The 27,793-nt window shown below is 36.7% G+C and overlaps 1 protein-coding gene and 1 non-coding gene across 9 annotated transcripts in view; one reads left to right on the plus strand and one right to left on the minus strand.

Annotated features, from left to right (window-relative positions):
- USP34 (ubiquitin specific peptidase 34) overlaps positions 1-27,793 on the minus strand; it is a 246,396-nt gene that overhangs the window by 140,056 nt on the left and 78,547 nt on the right. For all 8 annotated transcript variants that reach the window (XM_055540390.1, XM_055540389.1, XM_055540391.1 and 5 more), the window contains exons 7-10: positions 25,852-26,044; positions 24,286-24,347; positions 13,846-13,927; positions 13,669-13,761 (exon numbers count right to left, since the gene is read on the minus strand). In XM_055540390.1, coding sequence (XP_055396365.1) covers positions 13,669-13,761; positions 13,846-13,927; positions 24,286-24,347; positions 25,852-26,044 — 430 coding nt within the window. The remainder of the gene's footprint in view (positions 1-13,668; positions 13,762-13,845; positions 13,928-24,285; positions 24,348-25,851; positions 26,045-27,793) is intronic.
- TRNAG-CCC (transfer RNA glycine (anticodon CCC)) lies at positions 5,638-5,710 on the plus strand. Its single transcript has one exon. It is a non-coding gene; the product is annotated as a tRNA-Gly (tRNA).

The following is a 27,793-nucleotide window of genomic DNA, read 5'->3' on the forward strand; positions in this document are numbered from 1 at the left end:
CTGACTTTCATATTTTTTCAGGTGTAAATCATGTAACTTTTCTATACTGCATCATCTTATCAGGGTAAATATACACAACCTAATGTTTGAAACAGAGGTAAAATAAAATAACACTGGAAAAATTCCTCTATGGTGAGGTGACTTTTAATAAACTACTGTATTTACTTCAATCTACTATTTGATTCAACAGTGTTTACTTACACAATTGCAATACTTTAAGACCAAAACATCATTAGATTTTGAGAAGTGAATCATCAGTTATAAGTCTGCCCATTTTACAGATTTTACCTAAGAATATTAGTTTTAATATATTAACATTCTAATTAAGACTGTACTAACAGTTTATACTTGCTTTAAGTCAACAAGTAGCTGTTAGATTTATACCATTCCTAATTAAAATGTGATTAAAAACATTCTATGTAATAAAAATTATTTGTGACAACTTAAATGATTAATAAAATGGGATTTTCATAATAAATATAATTATGATTATTTTTAAATAATAAAGACCCTTAAAAGATAATTACATAATCCTGTAGCAGAGGCAAAAGACACATAAGGCTCTTTACAAGATGCACATTATGAAAACACATCCAAAAAGTGAGGAGAAAATTTTAAGATTGACAGCTTTAGTTACTGGTAAAAACAGCAGTGTGGAGTTGGTTCACAGACTCTTCACTAGTTATTGAAAAGAAAAGAGAGGAAAAGGATGTCAAGGAAGATGGTAGGGCAGAAGGTGCCAGGAATCCATCTCCATGCCTAACAAGCAACCGTACTACAGAAACTGTATGAGGTAACAATTCCGAAACTCTGGAGTTACCAATCTGAACTCTTAGGTTCCCAAAGGAAAACTTGGCTGGTAAACTGTTGTTAATGCTGGCCATTTTCAGCCTTCAGAGTGACAGAAGCTACCCATTTCCCAGTCCTTGACGCTATGCCAAGAAGCTGTGGGGACAGCAATGTGACGCTGGTACAGTTTGTTGGAGCCATGGGTGGACAATAATGATCTTGTGCTCCAAATAATAAACTTCTGTGTTCTGAACTTGGATCACTACAATGGATGGCTGAGGTGTAGGCAGGCAGGTTAACTGCCATTGTTTCAACCCAAATAAGGTGAAGTGTCTACTGGAAGAATTAAAGGAGTCACACCAGGATGTTTTTTTTTTTTTTTTCTTTTTGATGCTCAGCAAAGATGAATGTATAGAAGAATTTACAAAGATACTACACATTATAAGGGAAAGACACAGGCTCAGAAAAAAACCTGAAAAGTCCATAAAGTTTCACATTAGATTGATCTTTAGCCCAAAAACAATCAGAAAAGAACAAACTCTGAAAAAGGAAGAGAATCTCTTTTCCAATTTACCATATTGTAAACATCACACTGTTTACAACCAAAAAAAAAGAAGAAAACCAACACAAAATATAAAAAGAAACAGGAAAAGATGGCACATTCAAATAAATAAAATAAATCAACACAAAAGTACCATCATTCATAGAATGCAAACCCAAAGAAATTACTAGACAAAAAATCCTGAAACATCTTACTGTTAAAACAGTTAAAGGAAAAGGGTGAAGACAGGAAAATATTGCCTGAACAAAATGAGAATATCATTAAAGACATAAATCATAAAAAGGAGCCAAAAGAGAAATGCTAAAAAGTAAAGTAACGGAAATAAAAAATATACTACAGAACCTCAAAAGCAGATCTGAGCAAGCAGAACAATAAACAAACTTGAAAATAGGACAACTGAAATTACTGAGTCTAAGGAGTAGAAAGAAAAAGAATGAAGAAGATTGAACAGAGTCTAAGGGTCCTATGGCACACCATCCAGTCTACCAATATAATCGTTGTAGAAATCTCACGGGAAAAAAAAAAAAGTACACAACGTATATTTAAGACTAATAGCAAAAAGCTTCTCAACTTGAGGAAAGACACAAGTTCACAAATTCAATATTTTCAACAAACTCCTAATAAGAGCTGAGTTACCCCAAGACATATTATAATCAAACTGCTAAAAGCCAAAGACAATAGAATAATCATGAAAGCAAGAAAAGGAAATGCTGACATTCCACTGAACAGAAGGAAATTTATTAAATGTAAACTTTAAAAGATGAAACGAGTCGCCAGTCCAGGTTCAATGCACAATACTGGATGCTTGGGGCTGGTGCACTGGGACGACCCAGAGGGATGGTACGGGGAGGGAGGAGGGAGGAGGGTTCAGGATGGGGAACACGTGTATACCTGTAGCGGATTCATGTTGATATATGGCAAAACCAATACAATATTGTAAAGTTAAAAAATAAAAAATTAAAAAAAAAAATCTCATTATCAACAACCTAACTTTCCCACTTAGAAACTAGAAAAATAATGAACTAAACCCAAAACTAAAAGAAGGAAAATAACAAAGGTGAGGACACAGATAATAAAATACAGATTAGGAAAACAATTTTTAAAAATTAATAAAACCAGAACTTCCCTGTGGTCCAGTGGTTAAGAATCTGTCTTCCAATGCAGGGGACACAGGTTCAATCCCTGGTCAGGGAACTAGATCCTGCAGGCTCATGTGCTGCAACTAAGACCCATGCAGCCAAACAAGTAATTTTTTTTTTAAATTAACGAAACCAAGAGCTAGTTCTTCTAAACAAGTAATAAGCTTTTTGCTAAACTAAAAATAATTTTTAAAAATAGAAAGAGGAGGAATGTAAATAGCTAAAATCAGAATGTGATATATTGCTACCAAACTTAAAGGTTAAAAAAAAAAATTTTTTAAGAAAATACCATGGACACTGTGTGCCAAAAATTGCTTACAAGTTACCTCAACTGACTCAAGAAGAAATGAAAAATGTCTCTTTAACAAGAGAATGAGTCAGTAATCAATCTCCCAAAGTACACTTTAAAATACATGGTTTAACTTGAATTCTACCAAACATTTAAAGAAAACTTATCACCAGTCCTTCTCAAACCCTTCCCCCAAACTGAAGACAATCAACTACTTTACTCATTCTATGAGACTAGCACTAACCCAATACCAAAACTTTCCTAAGAACAGAAAATAACAGAGCAGTATCTCTTTTAATGATTCAAAAAGTCCTTCACAAAATACTAGCAAGTCAAATACAACAGCATAGTAGAAAAATTTTTACCAGGACCAAATGAGATTTACTTCAGGAATACAAGGATAGTTCAAAAAGAAAATTAATTACTGTAATACAACATATTAACAGAAGGAAAAAAGCCATATAATCTCAACTGACACAGAAAAAGCATCTGACAAAAATCCAACACCCTCTCAAGATAAAAAGTCTCAGCACTTTTAAGAAGCTGCTGCTAAGTCGTTTCAGTCGTGTCCGACTCTGTGCAACCCCATATACGGCAGCCTACCAGGCTCCTCTGTCCCTGGGATTCTCCAGGCAAGAACACTGGAGTGGGTTGCCATTGCCTTCTCCCACGTTTAAGAAGAAAAACTCCTGAACATGATAAAGGTGATTTATAAATCCCACAACTAACATCACACCCAGTACCCAATGACTGAAAAAAATTTCCCCTAGGATCAGGAACAAGACAATGATGCTCACATTCACCAAAGCCACTCAACGGTACATAGAAACTCTAGCCACAGACATTAGACCACAAAAATAAATCAATCAATTAAAAAATGAAAATACATTGGAAAGGACTTGTAAAACTATTCATAATGACATGATTTTATAGAGAGAGAAAGCAAGTAGCGCTAAAAGCAGATTCACAAAGTTACACACTACAATGTACTGAGTACAAGCTCAACAAGCAGAATTCAGCTATTTCTATGTAACAGCAAACTATTTTACATATGAAAACTGTGGAAAATTTCTTAAAGAGATGGAATACCAGACCACCTGACCTGCCTTTTGAGAAATCTGTATGCAGGTCAGGAAGCAACAGTTAGAACTGGACATGGAACAACAGACTGGTTCCAAATAGGAAAAGGAGTACATCAAGGCTGTATATTGTCACCCTGCTTATTTAACTTATATGCAGAGTACATCATGAGAAACGCTGAGCTTGAGGAAGCACAAGCTGGAATCAGGATTGCCGGGAGAAATATCAATAACCTCAGATACGCAGATGACACCACCCTTATGGCAGAAAGTGAAGAGGAACTAAAAAGCCTCTTGATGAAAGTGAAAGAGGAGAGTGAAAAAGTTGGCTTAAAACTCAACATTCAGAAAACGAAGATCATGGCATCTGGTCCCATCATTTCATGGTAAACAGATGGGGAAGCAATGGAAACAGTGACAAGATTTTATTTTCTTGGGCTCCAAAATCACTGAAGATGTTGACTACAACCATGACATTAAAAGACGCTTACTCCTTGGAAGAAAAGTTATGACCAACCTAGACAGCATATTCAAAAGGAGAGACATTACTTTGCCAACAAAGGTCTGTCTAGTCAAAGCTATTATTTTTTCCAGTAGTCATGTATGGATGAAAGAGTTGGACCATTAAGAAAGCTGAGCACCGAAGAACTGATATTTTTGAACTGTGGTGTTGGAGAAGACTCTTGAGAGTCCCTTGGATTGCAAGGAGAGCCAACCAATCCATCCTAAAGGAAATCAGTTCTGAATATTCCTTGGAAGGACTACTGCTGAAGCTGAAACTCCAATACTTTGGCCACCTGAAGCAAAAAACTGACTCATTTGAAAAGACCCTGATGCTGGGAAAGACTGAAGGCGGAAGGAGAAGGGGACAACAGAGGATGAGATGATTGGATGGCATCACCGATTCAATGGACATGAGTTTAAGTAAATTCTGGGAGTTTGTGATGGACAAGGAGGCCTGGTGAGCTACAGTCCATGGGGTCACAAAGAGTCGGACACAACTGAGGGACTGAACTGAACTGAATGGATAACATGATGAACCCTAAAAAGCTGTATTTAGTAAAATAAGCCGCCACAGATAAATACTGTATGATTCTACCAAAATGAGTCGGACACAACTGAAGCGACTTAGCAGCAGCAGCAGCAGAATAGTCAAATTCATAAAGATATAATGTAGAAGAAAGGAAATCAAAAGTTCCCTGAGAGATGGGAAAAAGGAATGGAGAGTTATTGTTTAGTATGTACAGGGTCTTCATTGGATGTGATGTCAAAATTTTGTATACAGGTAGCTGCTGCTGCTAAGTCGCTTCAGTCGTGTCCGACTCTGTGCGACCCCAGAGACGGCAGCCCACCAGGCTCCCCCGTCCCTGGGATTCTCCAGGCAAGAACACTGGAGTGGGTTGCCATTTCCTTCTCCAATGCAGGAAAGTGAAAAGTGAAAGTGAAGTCGCTCAGTCGTGTCCGACTCTAGCGACCCCATGGACTGCAGCCTACCAGGCTCCTCCATCCATGGGATTTTCTAGGCAAAAGTACTGGAGTGGGGTGCCATTGCCTTCTCCAAGTATACAGGTAAGTGATGGTTAAAAAACATTTTGAGTGTATTCAATGCCACTGAATTGTACATTTACAAATGGCTTAAAGTGGTAAATTAACGGTTTGTTATGCTGAACATATTTGTACCACAATAAAAAAAAGTTTAAATAAAATACTGTTGAAGGCCATCAACCAAAAATTCAAAACAAGTTAAAAAGGGGAAAAAAAAAAAACCCCTCTGGGACTTCCCTGATGGTCCAGTGGCTAAAACTTTGCACTCCCAATGCAGGGGTCCCAGGTTCGATCCCTGGTCAGGGAACTAGATCCCACATGCCACAACTAAGAGTTTGCATGCTGTAACTAAAAAAGATCCCACATACTGCAGCAAGATCAAAGTGCCTCAACTAAGACACAGTGCAGTCAAATGAATAAAAAAATATTTGAAGAAAAAAAAAAGAAAAACCCTCATGGGGTTAATGAACACCTACAAAACCACATGAGAAAAATTCTGCCAACAAAGAATGATGGGATATATAGTAGATATTCTTTTCTGTTTAATATTAAAAATAAAGGTTGTTCAGAAAACAAAGGACTACTCTTCAAATATACTACACAGTTCTCACTGAAAGCTAGAGTGAAAAAATAAATAAATAAAAAAAAATAAAATAAAATACCCACAAGTTTCTCTTCAGAGATTTGGAGAAAATAATCGAGAGGACATTACTGCCAGTTGACTTTTGAGCTGAAACTGAGCAAAGAGAGGTACCTCACTTCCTCCCCTAACATTGGAATATACACTCTGCCTGTCTGCCACTCCTTAAGTGGGAACTACTCCAAGGTTATAGTAATTGTGTCTAAACCCAGTTAAGGCCTCACTTACAACTTGTAAGATTTGGCACGTGAGTGCCGAGATCTACTCATCTTGCATCCACTGAAGACAAGCCTCTTAACTTCCCTTGCTTTTAAATCTGCCACCTACCAATCTGGAGTGATCTCTGCCTCTTTCATTCTCCCAGACCACTGTGTATAAAGGCCAGTTTATAAACCAACAAGGTAAAACAAAAGTCTACTCCGTGAAAGCCACAAAAAAAAGCACAAATTAACTCGAATAAAGAAAAAGAAACAAGAAAAACAGGAATAAGGAAAAAGGATTTGTGGTAAATCATATACCTACATACAAAATTAATACTAAACAACTGTGGAAATTATGGTTCACTTAAAAGTTGCATAACTTGATAAAATATAAATAACATAATAAAAACTGTGAAGAGAAAAATGATGAGAATTTCCTCATCTTCCATAAAGGAAACTCATTCATTACTGTATTTTAGAATGAAAAGAAACAAACCCACAAAGAAATGAGAACCAGTAACAGATAAAAGGGGCTTCCCTGGTAGCTCAGTGGTAAAGAATCTGCCTGCCAATGCAAGAGATGAGGGTTCGATCCCTGGGTTGAGAAGATCCCCTGGAGAAGGAAATGGCAACCTGCTCTAGTATTCTTGTCTGTGAAATCTCATGGACAGTGGAGCCTGGTGGGCCACAGTCCATAGGTTTGCAAAGAGTCAGACAAAACTGAGTTGCTGAGCACGAGAATCAAGGGAGAGAGAAAGCTATAGCTCAGAAAATTTGTGAGTGAGCTGCAGAGGAGACAGGTCTATCTCTGCAATGTAACTGGAAAAATCTGAGTTATTTGAGTACCAGATTTGATAGACAGCAGGAATGATACATGGACATTAAATCCTGTTTTCCCATTTCCAGAAGTCCATTTAAGAGCTCTAATGGAAAAATATTTCACAACACCTGAAAGTACTAAGATCTCTTACCAGTCGTCTACCTTAAATATGAACAACACAGGAAATACCCAACATAAAAAAAGAATATAGCATAGACAAGAGGTTTGAATATATAGTACAAGAAGGAATCATTATTCATATAAACAGCTCCTAAAATAGGCATAAATGAAAAGAATTCAAATCATAAGATGTAACACAATGACAGATACTGCAATGGCCAGATTATAACTGAAGTACAATCATAACTTCACATGCTAACAGTATGCAGAGTCTCAAAAAGCAGCAGTTTAAATGTGCATACAAATATACAAGCAGAAGTTAATAACCAATGGAGTGTATATCAGTGTTTCTAAAATTAGTTATCATATATTCCCTTTGAGAATCTGATGAGAAGTATGAACTACTGCCCTTCAAAAATGTACATAATGCACACTGAATCAGATGATATTTAAATTCTAAGACCTAAGTAATTTTACTTCTGTCACTGAGACAGGAAAATCTATCCCCAAAAAGCTTTTAGCTGCATTTTAAGACAAAATTGTTATCTAAGTTACATAAATCTATATATCAGTTCAGTCGCTCAGTCGTGTCCGACTCTTTGCGACCCCATGAATCGCAGCACGCCAGGCCTCCCTGTCCATCACAAACTCCCGGAGTTCACTCAGACTCACGTCCATCGAGTCAGTGATGCCATCCAGCCATCTCATTCTCTGTCATCCCCTTCTCCTCCTGCCCCCAATCCCTCCCAGCATCAGAGTCTTTTCCAATGAGTCAACTCTTCGCATGAGGTGGCCAAAGTACTGGAGTTTCAGCTTCAGCATCATTCCCTCCAAAGAAATCCCAGGGCTGATCTCCTTCAGAATGGACTGGTTGGATCTCCTTGCAGTCCAAGGGACTCTCAAGAGTCTTCTCCAACACCACAGTTCAAAAGCATCAATTCTTGGGCACTCAGCTTTCTTCGCAGTCCAACTCTCACATCCATACATGACCACTGGAAAAACCATAGCCTTGACTAGACGGACCTTTGTTGGCAAAGTAATGTCTCTGCTTTTCAATATGCTATCTAGGTTGGTCATAACTTTCTTCCAAGGAGTAAGCGTCTTTTAATTTCATGGCTATATGTAATCTATATATAAATCTATATATAAGTTCTTCAAATATGGAAAGCATTTAATGATAAATTCCAATACAGTAAAAAAGATTCTGAAGTTTACCTTTTTATGTCCTATGACTAAAAGATTTTATATGAAAGGGTATGAAGAGAGATATAAAGAGGTACCTCAAATCAGAATAGTAAGTCATTTTAAATGGTACAGAAAGTCACTTAAATGCCAAAATCTTTACTGTAACTTTATGTACAACTTTTTATATTTAATGAAAAATTAGTAAACACATGTAAAATTTTTCAAGTCTACATAAATGTGGGCAAAATCTCCCACCTACCTCAGGCCACTTCCCCAAAAGCAAACCTATTAAAATTTCTTGTGTGTTTTTCTAAAATTGTTCCAGACACTCACAAGTACAAAGAGTACATATACATGTATGTACATTCTCTTTTTACCAGTGTTTTAATACACAGTGGGAGAATACACTGAGTACTTACTGTTTCTCTTAATATAAAATCTACTACCGTATTATTTAATAAAAATATATCTTGGAGGTGGTTCCACAAGAACAAAATATATCAGGTTAGGTCCTCCTCATGGCCACCGAACATTCTACTAAATGGCTTTCCCAAAACTCATTTAGTCCCACGTGACAGACATTCATGGTCTAGTAGCATAGTCAGTGGTATATCAAACATTTTCATGTACATGTATTTAGAAGACAAATAAACTAGAAAGAGAACTGCTATGTTGTTCTCCTAAAGTTACACCATACTCTGGTTAACAGAGTATATTGTCAAACATAATGAGAATTAACTAATAGGTGAAAATGATATAATGTTAGCTGAGCTTACATTTAATTATAATCAAAGATAAGCATTTTTCAAATATTTATAAACCACTTTACACATTTTTTCAATTTCCCATATGTCACCCTTATCTCTTTTCTGCTTGGATTCCAAAAGAAGAGTTTTGATACAAACAATGAAAAAAATAGCAGACAATCCAATTGTTACTGGGTGAAGTGTGTGTAGGTATGCATATCAACTGTGCAAAGTGATTTCAAAAACTTACTCCAGAGGGAAGGAAAAAAGACTCAGGCAAGACCGTATGAAACCAACCAACCAACCCTAGACAACCTGTAACCTGATGTCTGTTATAGTTGGTACTCAAAATGTAAAAATTCCTGATAATTTGAAATCTGTAGTACAGTCAAAAGTTAAACAGTAACAAATCACAGGAATATGCAAATAAAATAATCTTTCAAATATATTTATTTCATCTCATTAAACTATCCTTTATAAATATTTTAAGTAATTTCAGACTATATTATGGATTATGCCAGAAGTTTTTAATAATTTCCTTATTAGGTGAATTCAAATTTTTGCCAGGATAAAATGCTAGAAGTTTTAATAACATAGTATCAATATGCCAGCAAATTTGGAAAACTCAGCAGTGGCCACAGGACTGGAAAAGGCCACTTTGCATTCCAATCCCAAAGAAAGGCAATGCCAAAGAATGCTCAAACTACCGCACAATTGCACTCATCTCACACGCTAGTAAGTAATGCTCAAAATTCTCCAAGCCAGGCTTCAGCAATATGTGAACCATGAACTTCCTGATGTTCAAGCTGGTTTTAGAAAAGGCAGAGGAACCAGAGATCAAATTGCCAACATCTGCTGGATCATAGAAAAAGCAAGAGAGTTCCAGAAAAACATCTATTTTTGCTTTATTGACTATGCCAAAGCCTTTGACTGTGTGGAGCACAATAAACTGTGGCAAATTCTGGAAGAGATGGCATACCAGACCACCTGATCTGCCTCTTGAGAAATTTGTATGCAGGTCAGGAAGCAACGGTTAGAACTGGACATGGAACAACAGACTGGTTCCAAATAGGAAAAGGAGTTCGTCAAGACTGTATATTGTCACCCTGCTTATTTAACTTCTATGCAGAGTACATCATGAGAAACGTTGGGCTGGATGAAGCACAAGCTGGAATCAAGATTGCCGGGAGAAATATCAATAACCTCAGATATGCAGATGACACCACCCTTATGGCAGAAAGTGAAGAGGAACTAAAAAGAGGAGAGTGAAAAAGTTGGCTTAAAGCTCAACATTCAGAAAATGAAGATCATGGCATCCAGCCCCACCACTTCATGGGAAATAGATGGGGAAACAGTGGAAACAGTGTCAGACTTTATTTTTCTGGGCTCCAAAATCACTACAGATGGTGACTGCAGCCACGAAATTAAAAGACGCTTACTCCTTAGAAGGAAAGTTATGACCAACCTAGATAGCATATTCAAAAGCAGAGACATTACTTTGCCAACAAAGGTCTGTCTAGTCAAGGCTATGGTTTTTCCTGTGGTCATGTATGGATGTGAGAGTTGGACTGTGAAGAAGGCTGCGCACCGAAGAATTGATGCTTTTGAACTGTGGTGTTGGAGAAGACTCTTGAGAGTCCCTTGGACTGCAAGGAGATCCAACCAGTCCATTCTGAAGGAGATCAGCCCTGGGATTTCTTTGGAAGGAATGATGCTAAAGCTGAAACTCCAGTACTTTGGCCACCTCATGCGAAGAGTTGACTCACTGGAAAAGACTCTGATGCTGGGAGGGATTGGGGGCATGAGGAGAAAGGGACGACAGAGAATGAGATGGCTGGATGGCATCACTGACTCGATGGACGTGAGTCTGGGTGAACTCCGGGAGTTGGTGATGGACAGGGAGGTCTGGTGTGCTGTGATTCATGGGGTCGCAAAGAGTCAGACTCGACTGAGTGACTGATCTGATCTGATCTGATCAATTTAAATGTGATGAATTTCAGTTTCAATAAACAATGCTTCATTACTCCTAGTTACTTATTCTGTATTACTTAATATATCATTGTTCTGATATTTTGTCTTGCTATGAATAAAAATTAAAAATCAAAAATTTGAAAAAGTGTAAGTATATTAAAAGTTTATGTATATATGTTGTGATCATTAAGAATATGGATGAAACAAAAATATAATGGATGAAAGCAAGTATAAGGGGAGAAATGGCTATTTTAATAGCAATAATATATAAAATTAAAACCCTTAAGAATGAGCTTAACATATGATAAAATCTATATGCAAGTAACTCTGAAATGCTGAAAGAAACAAAATAAAACAAATGGCATATCACAACTTGGATAAGATAGCACTTTTCAAAATAATCATTATAACAATGAAAATAATATTTTTAAAGGGTAAGTCAATGCTAAAACTCACATGGAAAAATAAATGAGACACAGATTCTTTAAAATATATATAAAGGATCAGCTTTGCAACATATTAAGAAATGTTACACAGACACAAGGCGAAAAAAGAAAAGATATGAGTATAAAAGCAGGGACTAACAAATGTTTTCTCGATGCACCAGACAGTAAATATTTTAGGATTACAGGTGATACATTCTCTGTAACAGATATTGTATTCTGCCACTGCAGTGTAGAAGCAGCCACAGACAATATGAAAATGAACAGGCAAAGCTATGGGGCAAACAAACTACAAAATCAAGTGTCCAGCCCAAGGCTATAACTTTACCAATCCCTGGTATACAGATCATGACTATATACACAAAAACGTCAGTCTACCAAGTTCAGAAATTGACCCAGTCAAGATAAAACTAGTGTCTCAAGTCAGTGAGGAGAATTACTGAACAAATGGAATGGGGACAACACAATCAAAAATTGGGAGGGGAAATATTGGGTATGTATATGATAAATTCCTACTGGATCGAAGATTAAAAAACAAAATTGAAACAAAATGTACAGAAAGGAACTAAAGGTGAATTTTGTTGTAATCTTGAAATGCATTTCAAACCATAACACAAAAGCCACAGGCCATAAAAACTTCAACCACAAGTCTGAAACCACGTACTTGAAACTCAACTGCAAAAACCACCTGAATTAAGCAAGGAGACATCAAAGCAAAATGTAGTCATAACTCCTAACAGACAAAAAGTCCAATTTCATTGATATATAAAGATCTCCTACAAAAAAAAAGTAAAGCAATTGATAAATGGCAAAGAATATAAACATTCCCGGAAACAAAAAGGGTTCTTAAACACAAGATTTTCAACCTGATTCACATTAAAGAAATCCAAATTTAAAACATCAATGATAACACTTTTCACTCACTAGTTTAGCAAATAAAAAGGAGTTTAATACAACTAATTGAGGAGGATAAGGATAAGGACTTCCTTTCACTTAGAGGTGAAAAGATAAGGAATGATGCTGAAGTTTAAGCTCCAGTACTTGGACCACTTGTCGTGAAGAGCCAACTCACTGGAAAAGACCTTGATGCTGTGAAAGATTGAAGACAAAAGGAGAAAAGGGTGGCAGAGGATGAGATGATTAGATAGCATCACCAACTCAATGGACATGCATGTATTTGAGCAAACTCTGGGAGACAGAAGAGAAGGAAGCCTGGCATGCCTCAGTCCATGGGACTGCAAAGAGTCAGACACGACTTAGCAACTAAACAACGGCAAGAGGTCAAAGTGGCACTATCACACCATGAGCTACCATAAGTAAACCACACATAAATTTTAATGTAACAATTCTACCTACAAGTAGGAATTTATCCTACATAATGGTTTTGCACTTGGATGAAATGACTGTAAATAGGTTACCTCTTATGGCACTGTTTGTAATGGAAAAGATTAGAAAAAGATAGTGCCTATGAACAAGAATTGGTTAAATAAACTATGGTACATGCATATAATAAAACACTATCTAGTCCTTAAAAAATTAAGTGCTTTATGTTACTTATATGGAATAATAATCTCCAGGACAAAATGTTAAGTGAAAAAAAACCAAGTCCATTTAGTACAATACATCTGTGGAAAAGCAAAGTGGAAAGAAAAATGTTTACTGTTTACAATTAGAAATTTATACAGAAAATTTATGATGCACCTGAGAGATAAGGAACTACATGCATGAGACTGGTAGAAAGGGGAAAATGTATAGAATATCTTTTTTGAAAAGATATCAATTTTTTGAAATTTAAACCATATGGAAATGAGCCTATTCAAAAATTAAATTAAAAAAGAAGATAGTATAATAGAAAAAAAAAATTACAATGTTCAGGACAGAAGCACTGATTGTATAAATGATAATAATAGGAAAATGTCTCTTAATAAACCAAGAACCTCTAACTGACTAGCTCTCACTTCCTTTAATTATACCACTTGTACAGTAAGATAAGACATGGATTCACAGATTTGATCCCCAATTTTTCCCATGTCTTGGTTTCTTTAGCTACAAAATGGTAACAGAATTCACCTTATAAGGGAGTAAGCACTTAGAACATATAATAAGGAAGTATTTAATAAATGTAAGCTGTTGATATTACCTGTGCAGCAGCCCAAATGCAGTCAATATGCTGAGTACTCAATCGCCCTTCAGCTGCCAGAAAATTCAAAATCACTTGGCACTGTTTGATAATCTGGGAAAGAAAACCTTATTATAGTTAATTTTTAAAAACTTTCTCTCTTAATAGAGCAGATAAGTCATATAAAAGTCCACAAACCTCAATATGTAAATTTGGTCCAAATATATGCTCTACCACATTGTTGCTTATAAGCCAGTCTGCAAGTTCTTTTGCAATGGACCTAAAGTCAAATAAAAAAAATAGTTTATACATTTCAAAAACTATTAGTATCATTTTGTCCCATGTCTGAAAGCAGACTCAGGTGAAAACCCAAAACTGCTCACATACAAATTATAAGTGTTAGTGTGTTAGTTGCTCAGTCGTGCCCAACTCTTTGCAACCCCATGGACTGCAGCCCACCAGGCTCCTGTGTCCAGAAGATTTTCCAGGCAAGGATACTGGAGTAAAGAAGTGACTATATACAATTAACTGTTAATAGTACTACAAAGAGTAACTGAAACAGAAATCAAGAAATGATATTACTACCTAAATTTATGAACAAACAAAAAAATTCTGAAAAGTTAGGCTAACTAATACCAGGTGCATAGGGGAGAATACCAGGTACACAGGGGAGAATACCAAGGGTAACACCCAGAAAGCGATACATTTTCTGACTCAAAGATCATGCCTTCCCATTATTTCCACAGTAGACACTGAAGCATTCAAGGAAGGTTTTCCCGTAGGTCTGCTATGGCTGGGCTTCCCTGGTGGCTCAGTGATAAAGAATCCGCCTGCCAATGTAGGAGATGCTGATTTAATTCCCGGGTTGGGAAGATTCCCCTGGAGAAGGAAATGGCAATCCACTCCATTATTCTTGCCTGGGAAATCCCATGAATAGAGAAGCCTTGTGGGCTATACAGTCCATGGGAGTCACAAAAAGTCAGACACTGAGTGATCAAGCACGAGCCACTATGAGTAGATATCATAAAAGTAGGTTACCAAAGTGCGGGGGGCGGGAAAGAAAAATCTCCAAGCCAAACGGTAACTCCCCTGCCTGATACTCAAAAAGGTTCTGCTTAAGAGTCGGGTATCAACTGACTGTTCAGAACACTTGGCTACATTTATCATGAACAATTCACCCTTCATTTCAATATGTGAACTTTTTATTCCTAAACAGTTTTAGATTTTCCTTCATTTTTGGAAAAGAGCTAACAACTTTCTTTTAGAGTAATAAATCACTGGCACAGAAATTAAACTATTACGTAGCTGGCCAAGTTCCTCTATCCATGGAATTCTCCAGGCAAGAATATTGGAGTGGGTAGCCACTTTCTTCTCCAGGGGATCTCCTCAACCCAGGGATCGAACCCAGGTCTCCTGCATTGTAGGCAGATTCTTTACTGACTGAGCCACCAGGGAAGCCCAACAATACACAGTGTCAGTTTATCAGTTAATTTGTCTTTTATAGCTTTAAGATATGTGTGAAACATAATAAACTGAACATATTTAAAGTATATAGTTCAGTGAACTCAAGCTTACATATACATCTATGAATCCATTAGCACTGTCAAGATAACACATCAACCCAAAAAGTTTCTTTATGACACTTTATCTTTTCTCAGCTCTCACCCCCACTGCCCAGACAATCAGTGATCTGCTTTGTTATTAAATTTTCTAGAATTTCATGTAAAAGATAAGGTATGTGATTTTTTTATAATTTAGATTTTTTTTTTTTCACTCAGCATAATCCATTTTCCTTCATTGTCATTAACCCATTGGTTTCTTTCAAGTTTGGGCAATTATGATTAAAGCTGCTGTAAGCACCCATGTGCAAGTTTTTGTGTGGATATAAGTTTTCAAATTCTTTGGGTAACTGCCAGGGAACAAGACTACTGGATCATAAGGTTATGCTGAGTTTTGTAAGAAACCATGAAACTGTCTTCCAAAGTAGCTATACCTTCTTGCATTACCACCAGTGATGAACGAGTGTTTCTGCTGCTTTACTCTTTGTCAGTATCTGGTGTTACCAGTGCTGTGCATTTTGACTATTCCAATAGGTGTGTAGCAGAATCTCATCTTTGTTTTGATTGGCATTTCCCTGATGTATGCATGTGTTCATGTGCTATCTGTATATCTTCCTTGGTGTAGCTGTCTGCTAAAGTCAGCGTATTTTCAATCTGATTGTTCATTTTCTTACTGTTAAATATTTAAGAGTTCTTTGTATATTCTGGATAACAATTCTTTATCAGATGTCTTCTGCAAATGTTTTCCCCCGTCTATGGCTTGTCTTCTCCTTCTCTTGACACTGTCTTTCCCAGAACAGAAGTTTTTTGAAGAAGTCCAGCTTATTAATTCATGGATCATGGTATGGTATTCAAAAGGTCACCACCATAGCCTAGGTCATTTAGGTTTTTTCCTATATTCTTTTAGGAGTTTTCTAGTTTTGCATCCTATGTTTAGGCATGTGATTCATTTTGAATTAACTTTTGTAAAGAGTGTGAGATCTACATCTAGATTTTTTTTTCCACTTGGTTGTCCAATTGTTTCGATACTATTTGTTGGAAATTCTATCTCTGCTACATTGTACTGTCTTGGCACCTTTGTCAAGTATCAGCTGACTGTATTTATATGGGCCTATTTCTGAGCATCGTATTCTGTTCCACTGATCTGTCTGTTCTATCACCAAAACTGCACTGTCTTGATCACTGTAAATTTAGAGTAACTGTTGAAGGTGGGTAATGTCAGTCCTCCAACCTTCCAATACGCTGAAGAGCAGTGGTGAGAAGGGATACCCTTTCTTTGTTCCTGATCTTAGTGGAAAAACTTTCACCTTCACATCATTAAGTATGGTGTTAGCAGTAGGAGGTTTTGCAGATGGCCTTTATCAGGTTGATTTAGTTCCCTTCTGTGCCTAATTTACTGAGAGTTTTTACCATGAATGGTAAAGTCTGACTTTGTCAAATTTTGACTTTACATTAATTGACTTTGAAATGCTGTACCAGCCTTGAATACCTGAGATAAATCTCACTTGGTTGTGATGTATCATTCTTTTTATACCTTGTTGGATTCAATATGCTAATATTTTCTAAGGGTTTTCATATGTTTGTTCATGAGAAATACTGGTCTGTAGTTTTCTTTTCTTGTAATGTCTTTGTCTGGTTTTGCTATTAGGGTAATGCTGGCCTCAATGAGTAAGGAAGGCTTCCTTCTGCTATTTTCTGAAAGAAACTGTAGAGAACTGGTATAATTTCTTCCTTAAATATTTGGTTAAATTTACTAGTGAACCCACCTGGGCCTGGTACTTGTTTTGGAAAGTTATTAATTGTTGATTCACTTTAATTGATCCAAGCCCTTTCAGATTAATTCTTTTAAAAATTTTTAAATGGTTACCACAGAAGAACACCTAATGAAAAAAGTAGTGTTACATATACTGTGGGAAGAAGAAAATAGGTTTCAAAACAGGATGTGTAGTGCAAAGATTCCAAGTATTTTCAGCAACATAAATTATACACAGAAAAACCGGGAAGAAATTAACAATTCCTTTTCTTGTTTATCCACAAAAGAATTATTTTTAATTTTAAAATTATTATAAATATTTTTAAAAAGAAGCTATGAATTAGACATATGGCCTCAAAGGGTCAAACATTAAAATAAAACTACTAGTGGTATATTTCACCTATTTCTGAGTAGGCTGACAGAAGCTACGATCCACAAATCAACTCCATGATTTCTTTAACATAGAAAAAGATAATTCAACAACTAAAAATAATTCTTTCAGTTTCTTGAAAAACATTCAAAGTAAGTGTAAAATTGGACAACATTATCAATAACAACCATTCAGGACCCTGGAAACATACACACAACTGGGACTCCCATAAGGACTAAGGGGAGCAGAAAGAAAATTTGAAGAAATTATGGTCAAACATCCCAAATTTGAAGAAAAATGTTCATCTACACATTCAAGAACCATAATAAACTCCAACTAAGTTAAACACAAGGATATCAACGCCCAGAGACACCACAATCAAATTCCTAAAAGCCAACGACCAACAGAAAAATCTTAAAAACAGCAAAAAAAAAAAAAACAAACCAAACATGTACAGAAGAACTACAATAAGATTAACAGCAGACTTTTTATCAGAAAATAGAGCTATACTGAAGCAATGTTCCTATATTTTATTAGAATTGTTATTAATCTGAAGTAGACAGTAATAAAGATGCATACTGTAACCCATAAAGCAACCACTAATTTTTAAAGTATAAAAAAATAGAATTAAAATGGTATACAGTTGGTTCTCTGTATCCATGGATTCTGCATCCATAGATGCAAACAAAAAAGGATCAAAAATATTTCTTAAAAAAATTCTCATAAGTTCCAAAAGGCAAAAGTTGAATTTGCCACATGCTGACAACTATTTACATAACACTTAAATTTTGATATCCTCAGGTGGTCTAGAACCAATTCCCAACACATACCAAGAGACAACTATACTACTATATACACTGCAAAATAAGGCAGTAAAGGAGAAACAGAAAAAAAATTTTAATTAAGACATAAAAAAACCAAAAGCAAAATGGCAGGCATAACTCCAACTATACAGTTACTGAATTAAATAATACAATCATAAGGGAGTACTGTGTAAGAGTGGATTTTTTTCCCCAATCCAACCAAATGCTGTCATCAAGAGATGTATGTTAGATCCAAAAATACAAACAGGTTGAAAGTAAGAGGAAGGAAAAAGAGTAAACATAATAAAGTTACACTGGTTATACTAACATCAAACGAAATGAACTAAGTCAAATATTGTTTTAAAGAGACAAAGACAGACATTTTAGGATGATGAAAGGATGAAATTATCAACATAACATAGTAACTATAAACAGAGTGTACCCAACAAAATGTCCTAAAGTACATGCAGCCAAAACCAACAAAAATTGAGAGAGAAAAAGAAATACAGCCAATTCTCATCACCCCTGGTAGTTGTATCATACAATGTCACTGCACTGAGTTAGCTAATACTGAACCCCTGAATATTTTTCTTAGATTACTATTACCCACCGCTTTAATGAGTAAAAGGAACATGTTATTAGCATCAAGTGCTTCCTAGAGTGGGTTCTCTTTAAAAGAATGACTCAGTGCAATAATATGACTCATTGGTTAGACTGACTGAAAGAAGACACAGACTTTGATTAAATGCAAATCTCACATAGTAACATTAAGTACACAATTTGGTCTACAATTCATTTGCAGAACTTCTTCAAAGAAATATTGTTTCACAAAACTAGTATTTGTTTTGAAGTTTCCACTTCAGTCAGAACAATGCAAGGGAGACTTTTCCCTTTATGTAAAACTGTCATCATAAAAAGTTCATCAACACCCTTCCCCTTCCCCATTCCCTCTGGAAAAAGAGACATGGTTCTCATTTAAGTGTTACCATGTTGTTTTCTTCGATACGCTTTTTCTAAAAACTTTTTATAACTGAGGTACAATGGACAAATAACATGATTAGTTCCAAATGCACAACATGATGATTCAATATTTGTATATATAGCTAAATGATTGTGTAAGTATATAGCTAAATTATAGTAAGTCTAGTTAACATCCACTATGATGGTGTTACAAAATTTTTTTTTCCTTTGTGATGAGGACTTTTAAGATCTACTCTAATAATTTTCAAATATGCAATACAATATTATTAACTATAGCCACCATGCTATACATTACCACTTCTATAACTTACTTATTTTGTAACTAGACATTTGTATCTTTTGACCTCCCTCACCTCTTCTGCCCTCCTCTGACCTCCACACCTCTGACAACTACCAATATATTCTATCTTTGAGCTTAGGGTTTTTGGTTTTTAAAGTCTGTATATAAATGAGACCATATGATATCTTTCTGACTTATTTCACTTAGTATAATGCCCTCAAGGTCCATCCATGTTACCATAAATGGCAAAATTTCATTCTTTTTATGGGTGACTAGTATTCCATTGTATATTCTATTTCACCATAGAACTGAAAGAACAAATAAATACAGTCAATTCTCATTTTTTACTCATGGCAACTGAATCCTATAAAATCTCTGCACTGAATAAACTCATATTGAACTCTTGAATATCAAATTTAAAAAAAAAGAACTTCTTTTCAGATTCTATTTTCGTTTTACAAAACAGAAAATGAGCATCAGAAGTGTTCAGTGACATGGCTCAGTTCAGTTCAGCTGCTCAGTCATGTCCGACTCTTTGCGCCCCCATGGACTGCAGCACACCAGGCCTCCCTGTCCATCACCAACTCCCGGAGTTTACTCAAACTCATGTCCATCGAATCAGTGATGCCATCCAATCATCTCATCCTCTGTCGTCCCCTTCTCCTCCTGACTTCAATCTTTCCCAGCATCAGGGTCTTTTCCAATGAGTCAGTTCTTTGCATCAGGTGGCCAAAGTATTGGAGTTTCAGCATCAGTCCTTCCAATGAATATTCAGGACTGATTTCCTTTAGGATGGACTGGTTAGATCTCCTAGCACTCCACAGGACTCTCAAGAGTCTTCTCCAACACCACAGTTCAAAAGCATCAATTCTTCAGTGCTCGGCTTTCTTTATAGTCCAACTCCCACATCCACACATGACTACTGCCCCAATATCAAGTACTAGACGTGAGACTCATATCCCTCCAACTGGCCCAGAGTCACAGCTTCTTGCACTATCCTGCACAGCCTCCTACCACTTCCATCCCCTGGTCCTTTCTAAACCAGTGCTAAAACAAGAAAACAGAGCATCACTTTATATGACTTCAGCTGGGAATGTGCACGTTGGGAGACTTTCTTATTGCTCTGTGCATTTCAGCACGACTATGAAGAACCAAAAGTATTGATTTGGGGGTTACAAATAAACTGTAGCACACAGGCAAATTAATAAAAACAGAACCCACAAAATGAGGATAAATTAAAGTCAGAGACTTCAATGCCCTACTTTTAATAACAGACTGGAACAAGTAGATTAAAAAATCAACAAGGATACTGAAGACAAACATTACAAGTTCCCTAGACCTAAGAGACACCTAAGGGCTTCCCTAGTGGCTCAGAGGTTAAAGCATGCGCCTGCAATGCGGGAGACCTAGGCTCGATCCGTGGGTCGGGAAGATCCCCTGGAGAAGGAAATGGCGACCCACTCCAGTATTCTTGCCTGGAGAATCCCATGGACGAAGAGCCTGGTGGGCTACAGTCCATGGGGTCGCAAAGAGTCGGACACAACTGAGCGACTTCACTTTGACTTTCAAGAGACACCTATAGAACACTCCATACAACAGCTGAATAAATTCTTCTTAAGCACACATTAACATTCTGTGGTACAGATTGTATGTTAATCTGTAAAACAAGACAAATAACCCAACTAAAAACTAGGCCAAAAAGTGAACAAACAATTCACCAAAGAAGAAACAGAATGGCAAATAACCATATAAAAAGATGCTCAACATCACTGGTAATTAGGCAAATACAAATAAAAGTCATAATGAAATGACACTAACACCCACTATAATGGCTATAATCAAAAATACAGGTAAAAACAAGTGTTGATGAGATTGGGGAAAACTGAAACCTTCATATATTACTAGTGGAAATATAATACAGGAATGCTGGAAAACATTTTGACAGTTTCTTTAAAAGATAAACATAAAATGACCTTACAAACCAGCTGATCATACCTATGTATCTACCAAGAGAAATGAAAACATATGTCCAAAAAGACTTATACACAAATATTTAAAGTAGCATTATTCATGCTAACCAAAAAGTAGAAACAATCAAAATATCCATCAATTTGGTAAAAGAATAAACAAAATGTGATAAAGCTATATAATGTAACACTATTCACCAATAAAAAGGAATGAAGTACTGATTCATACCACAACATGAATGAGCCCGCAAAATAAACAGTGTAAGTGAAAGGTGGCAATTGAAAATAAACACTATCATATGATTCCATTTATAGCAAACCCCCAAAATGGGCAAATCTATAGACAAAGATTATTAATGGGGCTGGGGATAAGAATGGGGATTGACCCACTGCTGGGCATACACACCAAGGAAACTAGAACTGAAAGAGACATGGGTACCCCAATGTTCATCGCAGCACTGTTTACAATAGACAGAACATGGAAGCAACCTAGATGTCCATCCACAGATGAATGGATAAGCTGTGGTGCACATACACAATGGAATATTATTCAGCCATTAAAAAGAATACATTTGAATCGCTTCTAATGAGGTGAATGAAACTGGAGCCTATTATACAGAGTGAAGTCAGAAAGAAAAACACCAATACAGTGTATTAACGCACATATATGGAATTTAGAAAGATGGTAACGATGACCCTACATGAGAGAGAGCAAAAGAGACACAGATGTAACGAAGAGTCTTTTGGACTCTGTGGGAGAAGGCGAGGGTGGGATGATTTGAGAGAATAGCATTGAAACATGTATATTACCATATGTGAAATAGATTGCCAGCCCAGGTTCAATGCATGAGACAGGGTGCTCAGGGCTGGTGCGTTGGGATGACCCTGAGGGATGGGATGGGGAGGGAGGTGGGAGGGGGGTTCAGGATGGGGAACACATGTACACCCATGGCTGATTCATGTCAATGTATTGCAAAACCCACTACAATATTATAAAGTAATTAGCCTCCAATTAAAATAAAAAATTAATTTTAAAAAACAAACAACAAAAAAAGAATGGGGATTGACATAATTCCCTGGCAGTCCAGTGGCTAAGGCTCTGAGCTTCCACTGCAGGGGGCATGGGTGCAATCCCTGGCCAGGGAACTAAGATTCCACATGCCATGGTACAGGAAGGGGGGGGGGGGGGGGGGAGGGATACAAATGACTACAAATGGGCAAAAGGGATCCCTCTGAAGTAATATAAATGTTCTACAATTGGACTGTGATGAAAGTTGTACAACTCTGTAAATTTGCTAGAATTCATTATAAAAACAGTTTTATGATATGTGCATTATCTATACCTTAATAAAACTGCTTAAAAAGACAGACACAATTCACAGGCTCCAACAATGTTTATCACACTTTGAATTTGCTCCAATCTTTCCACACTGTACAAACTCTTCTCTTCCCAACTTAAAATATCTCTACTAACTATTCCTCAAAACTTTTAATCCCCTCCCTCTTAAGCATGTCTTTAGTATGTATAAACTTCACACATTTTTTAAATGGAATTCCTTCTTACTCTCTATCCACAGGAACATAAAAACCTAGCCTGTACATGTAGGGTTACTACACTGGTGAGTTCAAGACTTTTAATTTCTGTCTTTTTTGCAGGGATGGGGAGTGATTACTTCATTGGCAATTTTAAAATTCTCTTAAAGGCAGTCTGAAGGGGTGCAAGGGGATGCACTGAGGTGTCAAAAGGGAAATATAGACATGTAGTTTAATATACATTGGATATAATCTACTTACTATCTTGACTGTGTGAAACAGTACTCCTAGTATGAACCAGAATTTATAAAGCTACTACCAATTCTGGGCCACACATTTTAAGGGGACTTAAACTGACAAAGAATGTTGCCAAAAGTGAATGACCTGCCTGGCCATATAGCTAATAACCATAATATGTGAGAAAAAAAAAGTACAGGCATAGTCTCTGGTTTCCAAACTCATGAAGGGATGGGTTCGATGGAAATTAGCTCCACAGAGCAGAACTAACATCAATGCATAAAAGTTATAGTAAACCAAAAATATGACTCATTCATATCATTACTAATTTTCTAACACCTTAGAACTGTGTAACTCTGAGGAATTCTCTGGCAATCCAGTGGTTAGGATTCCACACTTTCACAACTAAGAGTGTGGGTCTGATCCCTAGTCAGTGGCTCAGAAGTAAAGAATCTGCCTGCCAAGCAGGAGACTTCAATCCCTAGGTTCTGGAGAATCCACTAGAGAAGGAAATGGCAACCCACTCCAGTATTCTTGCCTGGGAAATGCCATGGACAGAGGAGTACGGTGGGCTATAGTCCATGGGGTCACAAAAGAGTCCAACACAACTGAGCCACTAAACAACCACAGGGAACTAAGACTCTGCAAGCCATGCAATGGCACAGCAAAAATAAAACTAACGAACTCTGTTACAGCAGAAAATATTACTACCCAACTGAGATTTTAAAAAATGATTTCTATACTGGATGGACAACTAAACAGAATATTAGAAAAATAAGCATTTCTAAGTACTTTAAAAAGCTGTAGGTTATAAAAACTACTTTTTCATACGTGAGCATCATGAACTTGGTTTTTCCAAAAAAAAAAAAAAAAAAAAAAGTTAAATGAGAGCTTTTCCTGCATCAAGTGTGGTTTCCGAAAACTATCAGTACCATATTCTTTACTATTAAGTTCTCCTGTATAGTCTCTCTTTGTATTTTGTGAAAAATAACACTGTATGTTTTTTTTTAAGTGTTGCAATATATTCCTCTGAAAGCTTATTAAAGGCTATACCACAAGGCAAAATATTTCCAGTGAACACTTCAAATAGTCAGTTATATTTATCATATAAATAGCTACACACTGAAATAGTGTACTTATGCATAAATTACTTACGTTTCTGTGTCTGATACCAATGATTCATTATTGCACACATCATTGAAGGTGTGAAGCTGATTCTATACAGAAAAGAAACATTTTTCCAAAATTATTCTTGCATGTTATGCAACTGGCAAGAAACACAGTTTGATGTATTTGATATGTAGATCAGAAAGCAATAATCAGATCAAAATTATAAAATATAAGATCATCAGATATATACTTCCCAATTAGCCTATTTCATTTATCATTTTTAAACATGAATTCATTCCACAAGCAATACTTGGGCTTTATTTCACTGAGAATGTTAGAAAAAAGCTGAATAAGGGGAAAAAAATCACAAAAATTTAATGCAAAGCAGCAAGTAATGTGTCATTGCGTGCATGCCAAGTCACTTCAGTAGTGTCAGATTCTTTGCCACCCCATGGATTGTAGCCTGCCAGGCTCCTCTGCCATGGGGATTCTCCAGGCAAGAATACTGGAGGGGATTGCCACGCCCTCCTCCAGGGGATCTTCCCAACCCAGGCACCAAACCCCTGTTTCTTATGTCTCCTGCATTGGCAGACAGGTTCTTTACCACCAGCGCCACCTGGGAAGCCCAATGAAATTCGAGAAAGGCTTCCTAGACCTATACTTTTAAGATTTGATTTGGGAAACTGCCATTGTTTTCTACATTTACAGTCTAATACATGGGTAAAATCTAGCCACTTCAGAATAACTATACTATAAAAATAGGTAGTAAATATAAAGGAGTAAATCTAATACAGACCTTTGTAAACCAGAGTAAGCATATCCATTCTGAAAAATGCAGCTAACTACTTAGCTCTAAGCAAACTGTCATGCAAGAAGACAGATTCAAGAACACCAGATTCTTGCCACCCGCCCCTCTCAGAGAAGCTAATAGTATGTATTTCTCACCATTTAAAACAGTATTTGCTACTGTGCAAACCAAAAGTTTCTGTTAGTCAAATCTGGCCTATGGCTCAATAATCTGTGGCTTCTACCTGAAATGAATTAGTTACTTATAATCTTCTATTCTTTTTCTCCCTGAAAACACTGCTTTCTAAATGTAAAAAAACTGAACAGCTAGGACTTCCCTGGTAGTCCAGTGGCTAAGACTCCATGCTCCAAATGCAGGGGGCCTGGGTTCAATTCCTGGTCAGGGAACTAGATCTCACATGCTGCAACTAAGATCTGGCACAATGAAATAAATAATAATAAATATTTTTTTTTAAAAAAGAAGGGGGAAATTTTACCCAAAAAATTATTTAAAAAAAAAAAATATATATATATATACATATATATATAAAAAACAAGTGAAGGAGTTGGACCTGGAAATCAAAAAGATCTAAGGTATAAATCCTTATAAGTCCCTGCCTCTTCACATTTAAAATAGGAGGAAAGAGAACACATAAGAAATGATTTGTAAGGACCACACAAAATAATGCACTTAAAGTCCTTAGCACAATGGTGCTCCATTGTGCTCCATAGGTGGCTCCATAAGCAGTAGGTATTATGATGATGATAATGACAGCCTGAGAAGGCAAACAAAAAATTACCAAAAATAAAACAAAAATAGCTTACAGTTATCTGACTTAGTCCAGCCAACCTCATAGTCAAAGTAGGTGACATAAAGTACTTAAATGCAAGATCTAGGCTTTCTTTATCAAAGCACAACGTCGTGTCCAATGGTTCTTTCACTGTGCTCCACATTAAGTCAGCCATGTTGCGAGCCGCACTCTGCCTTAACTCCTGATCAGAGAGCTTGCATAAATACCTGAAATGATTCAGAAATACAACATACACAAAAACTTGCAACCTATTTCTTAATCCAACTTAAAAATTCAATAATATTACTTTGCTCCCTAACTTCGAAATGTTTAGTACAGTAGAACCTGACATCCTGGGATTAATATCCCCAATTTAAACTATTTCTAAGTGATGCTTCAAGCACTGTGACCTGTGGCAACGTGTCCTTTGCTGAGAGTTCAACATGAATCAGAAACTGCAAAGTCCAACACAACATAGAAGGTGGGTGGAGGGAGGGAAGGAGGGAGGGAGAAACTACACAGAGACAAGTGGTTTAACATCAGATTCTGTACCCACACCTCCAGTAAAGCTTTCTATTCTCTAATACCTGTCATGTATACAGCTCTTGCTTTTAATAAGTTTCAGTTAACTTCATACAAACAACATATCTACTTCCTGACACAGCCAAAATCTTTCAAAATGTGTACATTTTAAACAGCACTATTTGGGTTTCAAAAATCACAATCCACTGGTTTTCCTTTCAGGCCCTACCTATATTATTTGGTTGGTTCCTCCTCCTCTACCCAACCTTTCAACATTACTGCTCCTCAGGGCTCATAATGGATTGCAAAAAGACTCCATATCCTTCCCATCACTTCATACAGCAGTCTTTGCAATGTGACTTCACCACTCTTCCTATCTAAAGTGTCATTTCTCTACTTCCTTGCACCTGAACTTTGCCATGAAAGTACCTTTGGCCAATGGCACAAAGAAATGTGACACAGCAGAAGCTTAAAAGCATTTGGGCTTGCTCTCTATTGCTGGGAACTCTTCAACTACCAAGAAAATGGACTCAGGAAAGCCTACTGGATGAAAGACACATAGCTAATGCCCCAAATAACATCCAGCCAACTGCCAAAATATATATGAGCACCTGTCTCCACCCGAGACCAATCCACCTGCCAACCACAAGACAAACAAATGAAGTTATCTATCCTAGAGCATCCAGGTCCAGCCAAGTCAACACAGATCGGAAGAGCTAACCAACCAGGGACCTGTGAGAAATGATAAATGGCTGTTATTTTAAGCTACTAGTGCTGGGTGTTTTCTTACACAGCAAAAGCTACCTGATGCAGGCCTGCATCCTAGCTTCACTTCTATTCTCTTTCTACGTTCTCTCCCTAGATGAGTTCATTTATTTACTCCAGAAGATTCTAAGAGTGATTCTTTATGCTGACAACTCCTAAATTAATGCTGTTGTTCTAAATTACATGCTTTTACTCCCAATTTCCTACTGTCACTTAAATGTCCCACAGGCATGTAAAAATGAAGTCTTTAAACTCTCCCAGTCTTTCCCATCTCAGTTAATGATACCAACTGCAAAAAGAGGAATCAAGGAGAAAAGGGTTAAGTGTCATCCACTACACTATCCCTTTTCTTAAACTCCACAATCACCAATCTTGTTGCTTTCATTCTCAACTATATCCAGTGAATCTGCAAAACATAACAATAACCTTGTACAAGTTTATTGCTTATCAACAATCCTTGAACAAGTATCCCTAACTTCTTTCCAGGACTACTGCATTAACTTTTCAGTTGGTCTCCCAGCTTCTCCTTCAACCCTCCTATAATTTATGAGGGAACTTCCAAGCTACTAAAAGGCCAACCTGATCTTTTAAAAACCACTATGAGGGCTTCCCTGGTGATCCAGTGGTTAAGAATTCATCTGCCAATGCAGTGGACACACTTTCAATCCCTGGTCCAGGACAATCCCATG

This window comes from Bubalus kerabau, chromosome 11, assembly GCF_029407905.1.
Source record: "Bubalus kerabau isolate K-KA32 ecotype Philippines breed swamp buffalo chromosome 11, PCC_UOA_SB_1v2, whole genome shotgun sequence".
Classification (NCBI taxonomy): Eukaryota; Metazoa; Chordata; class Mammalia; order Artiodactyla; family Bovidae; genus Bubalus; species Bubalus kerabau.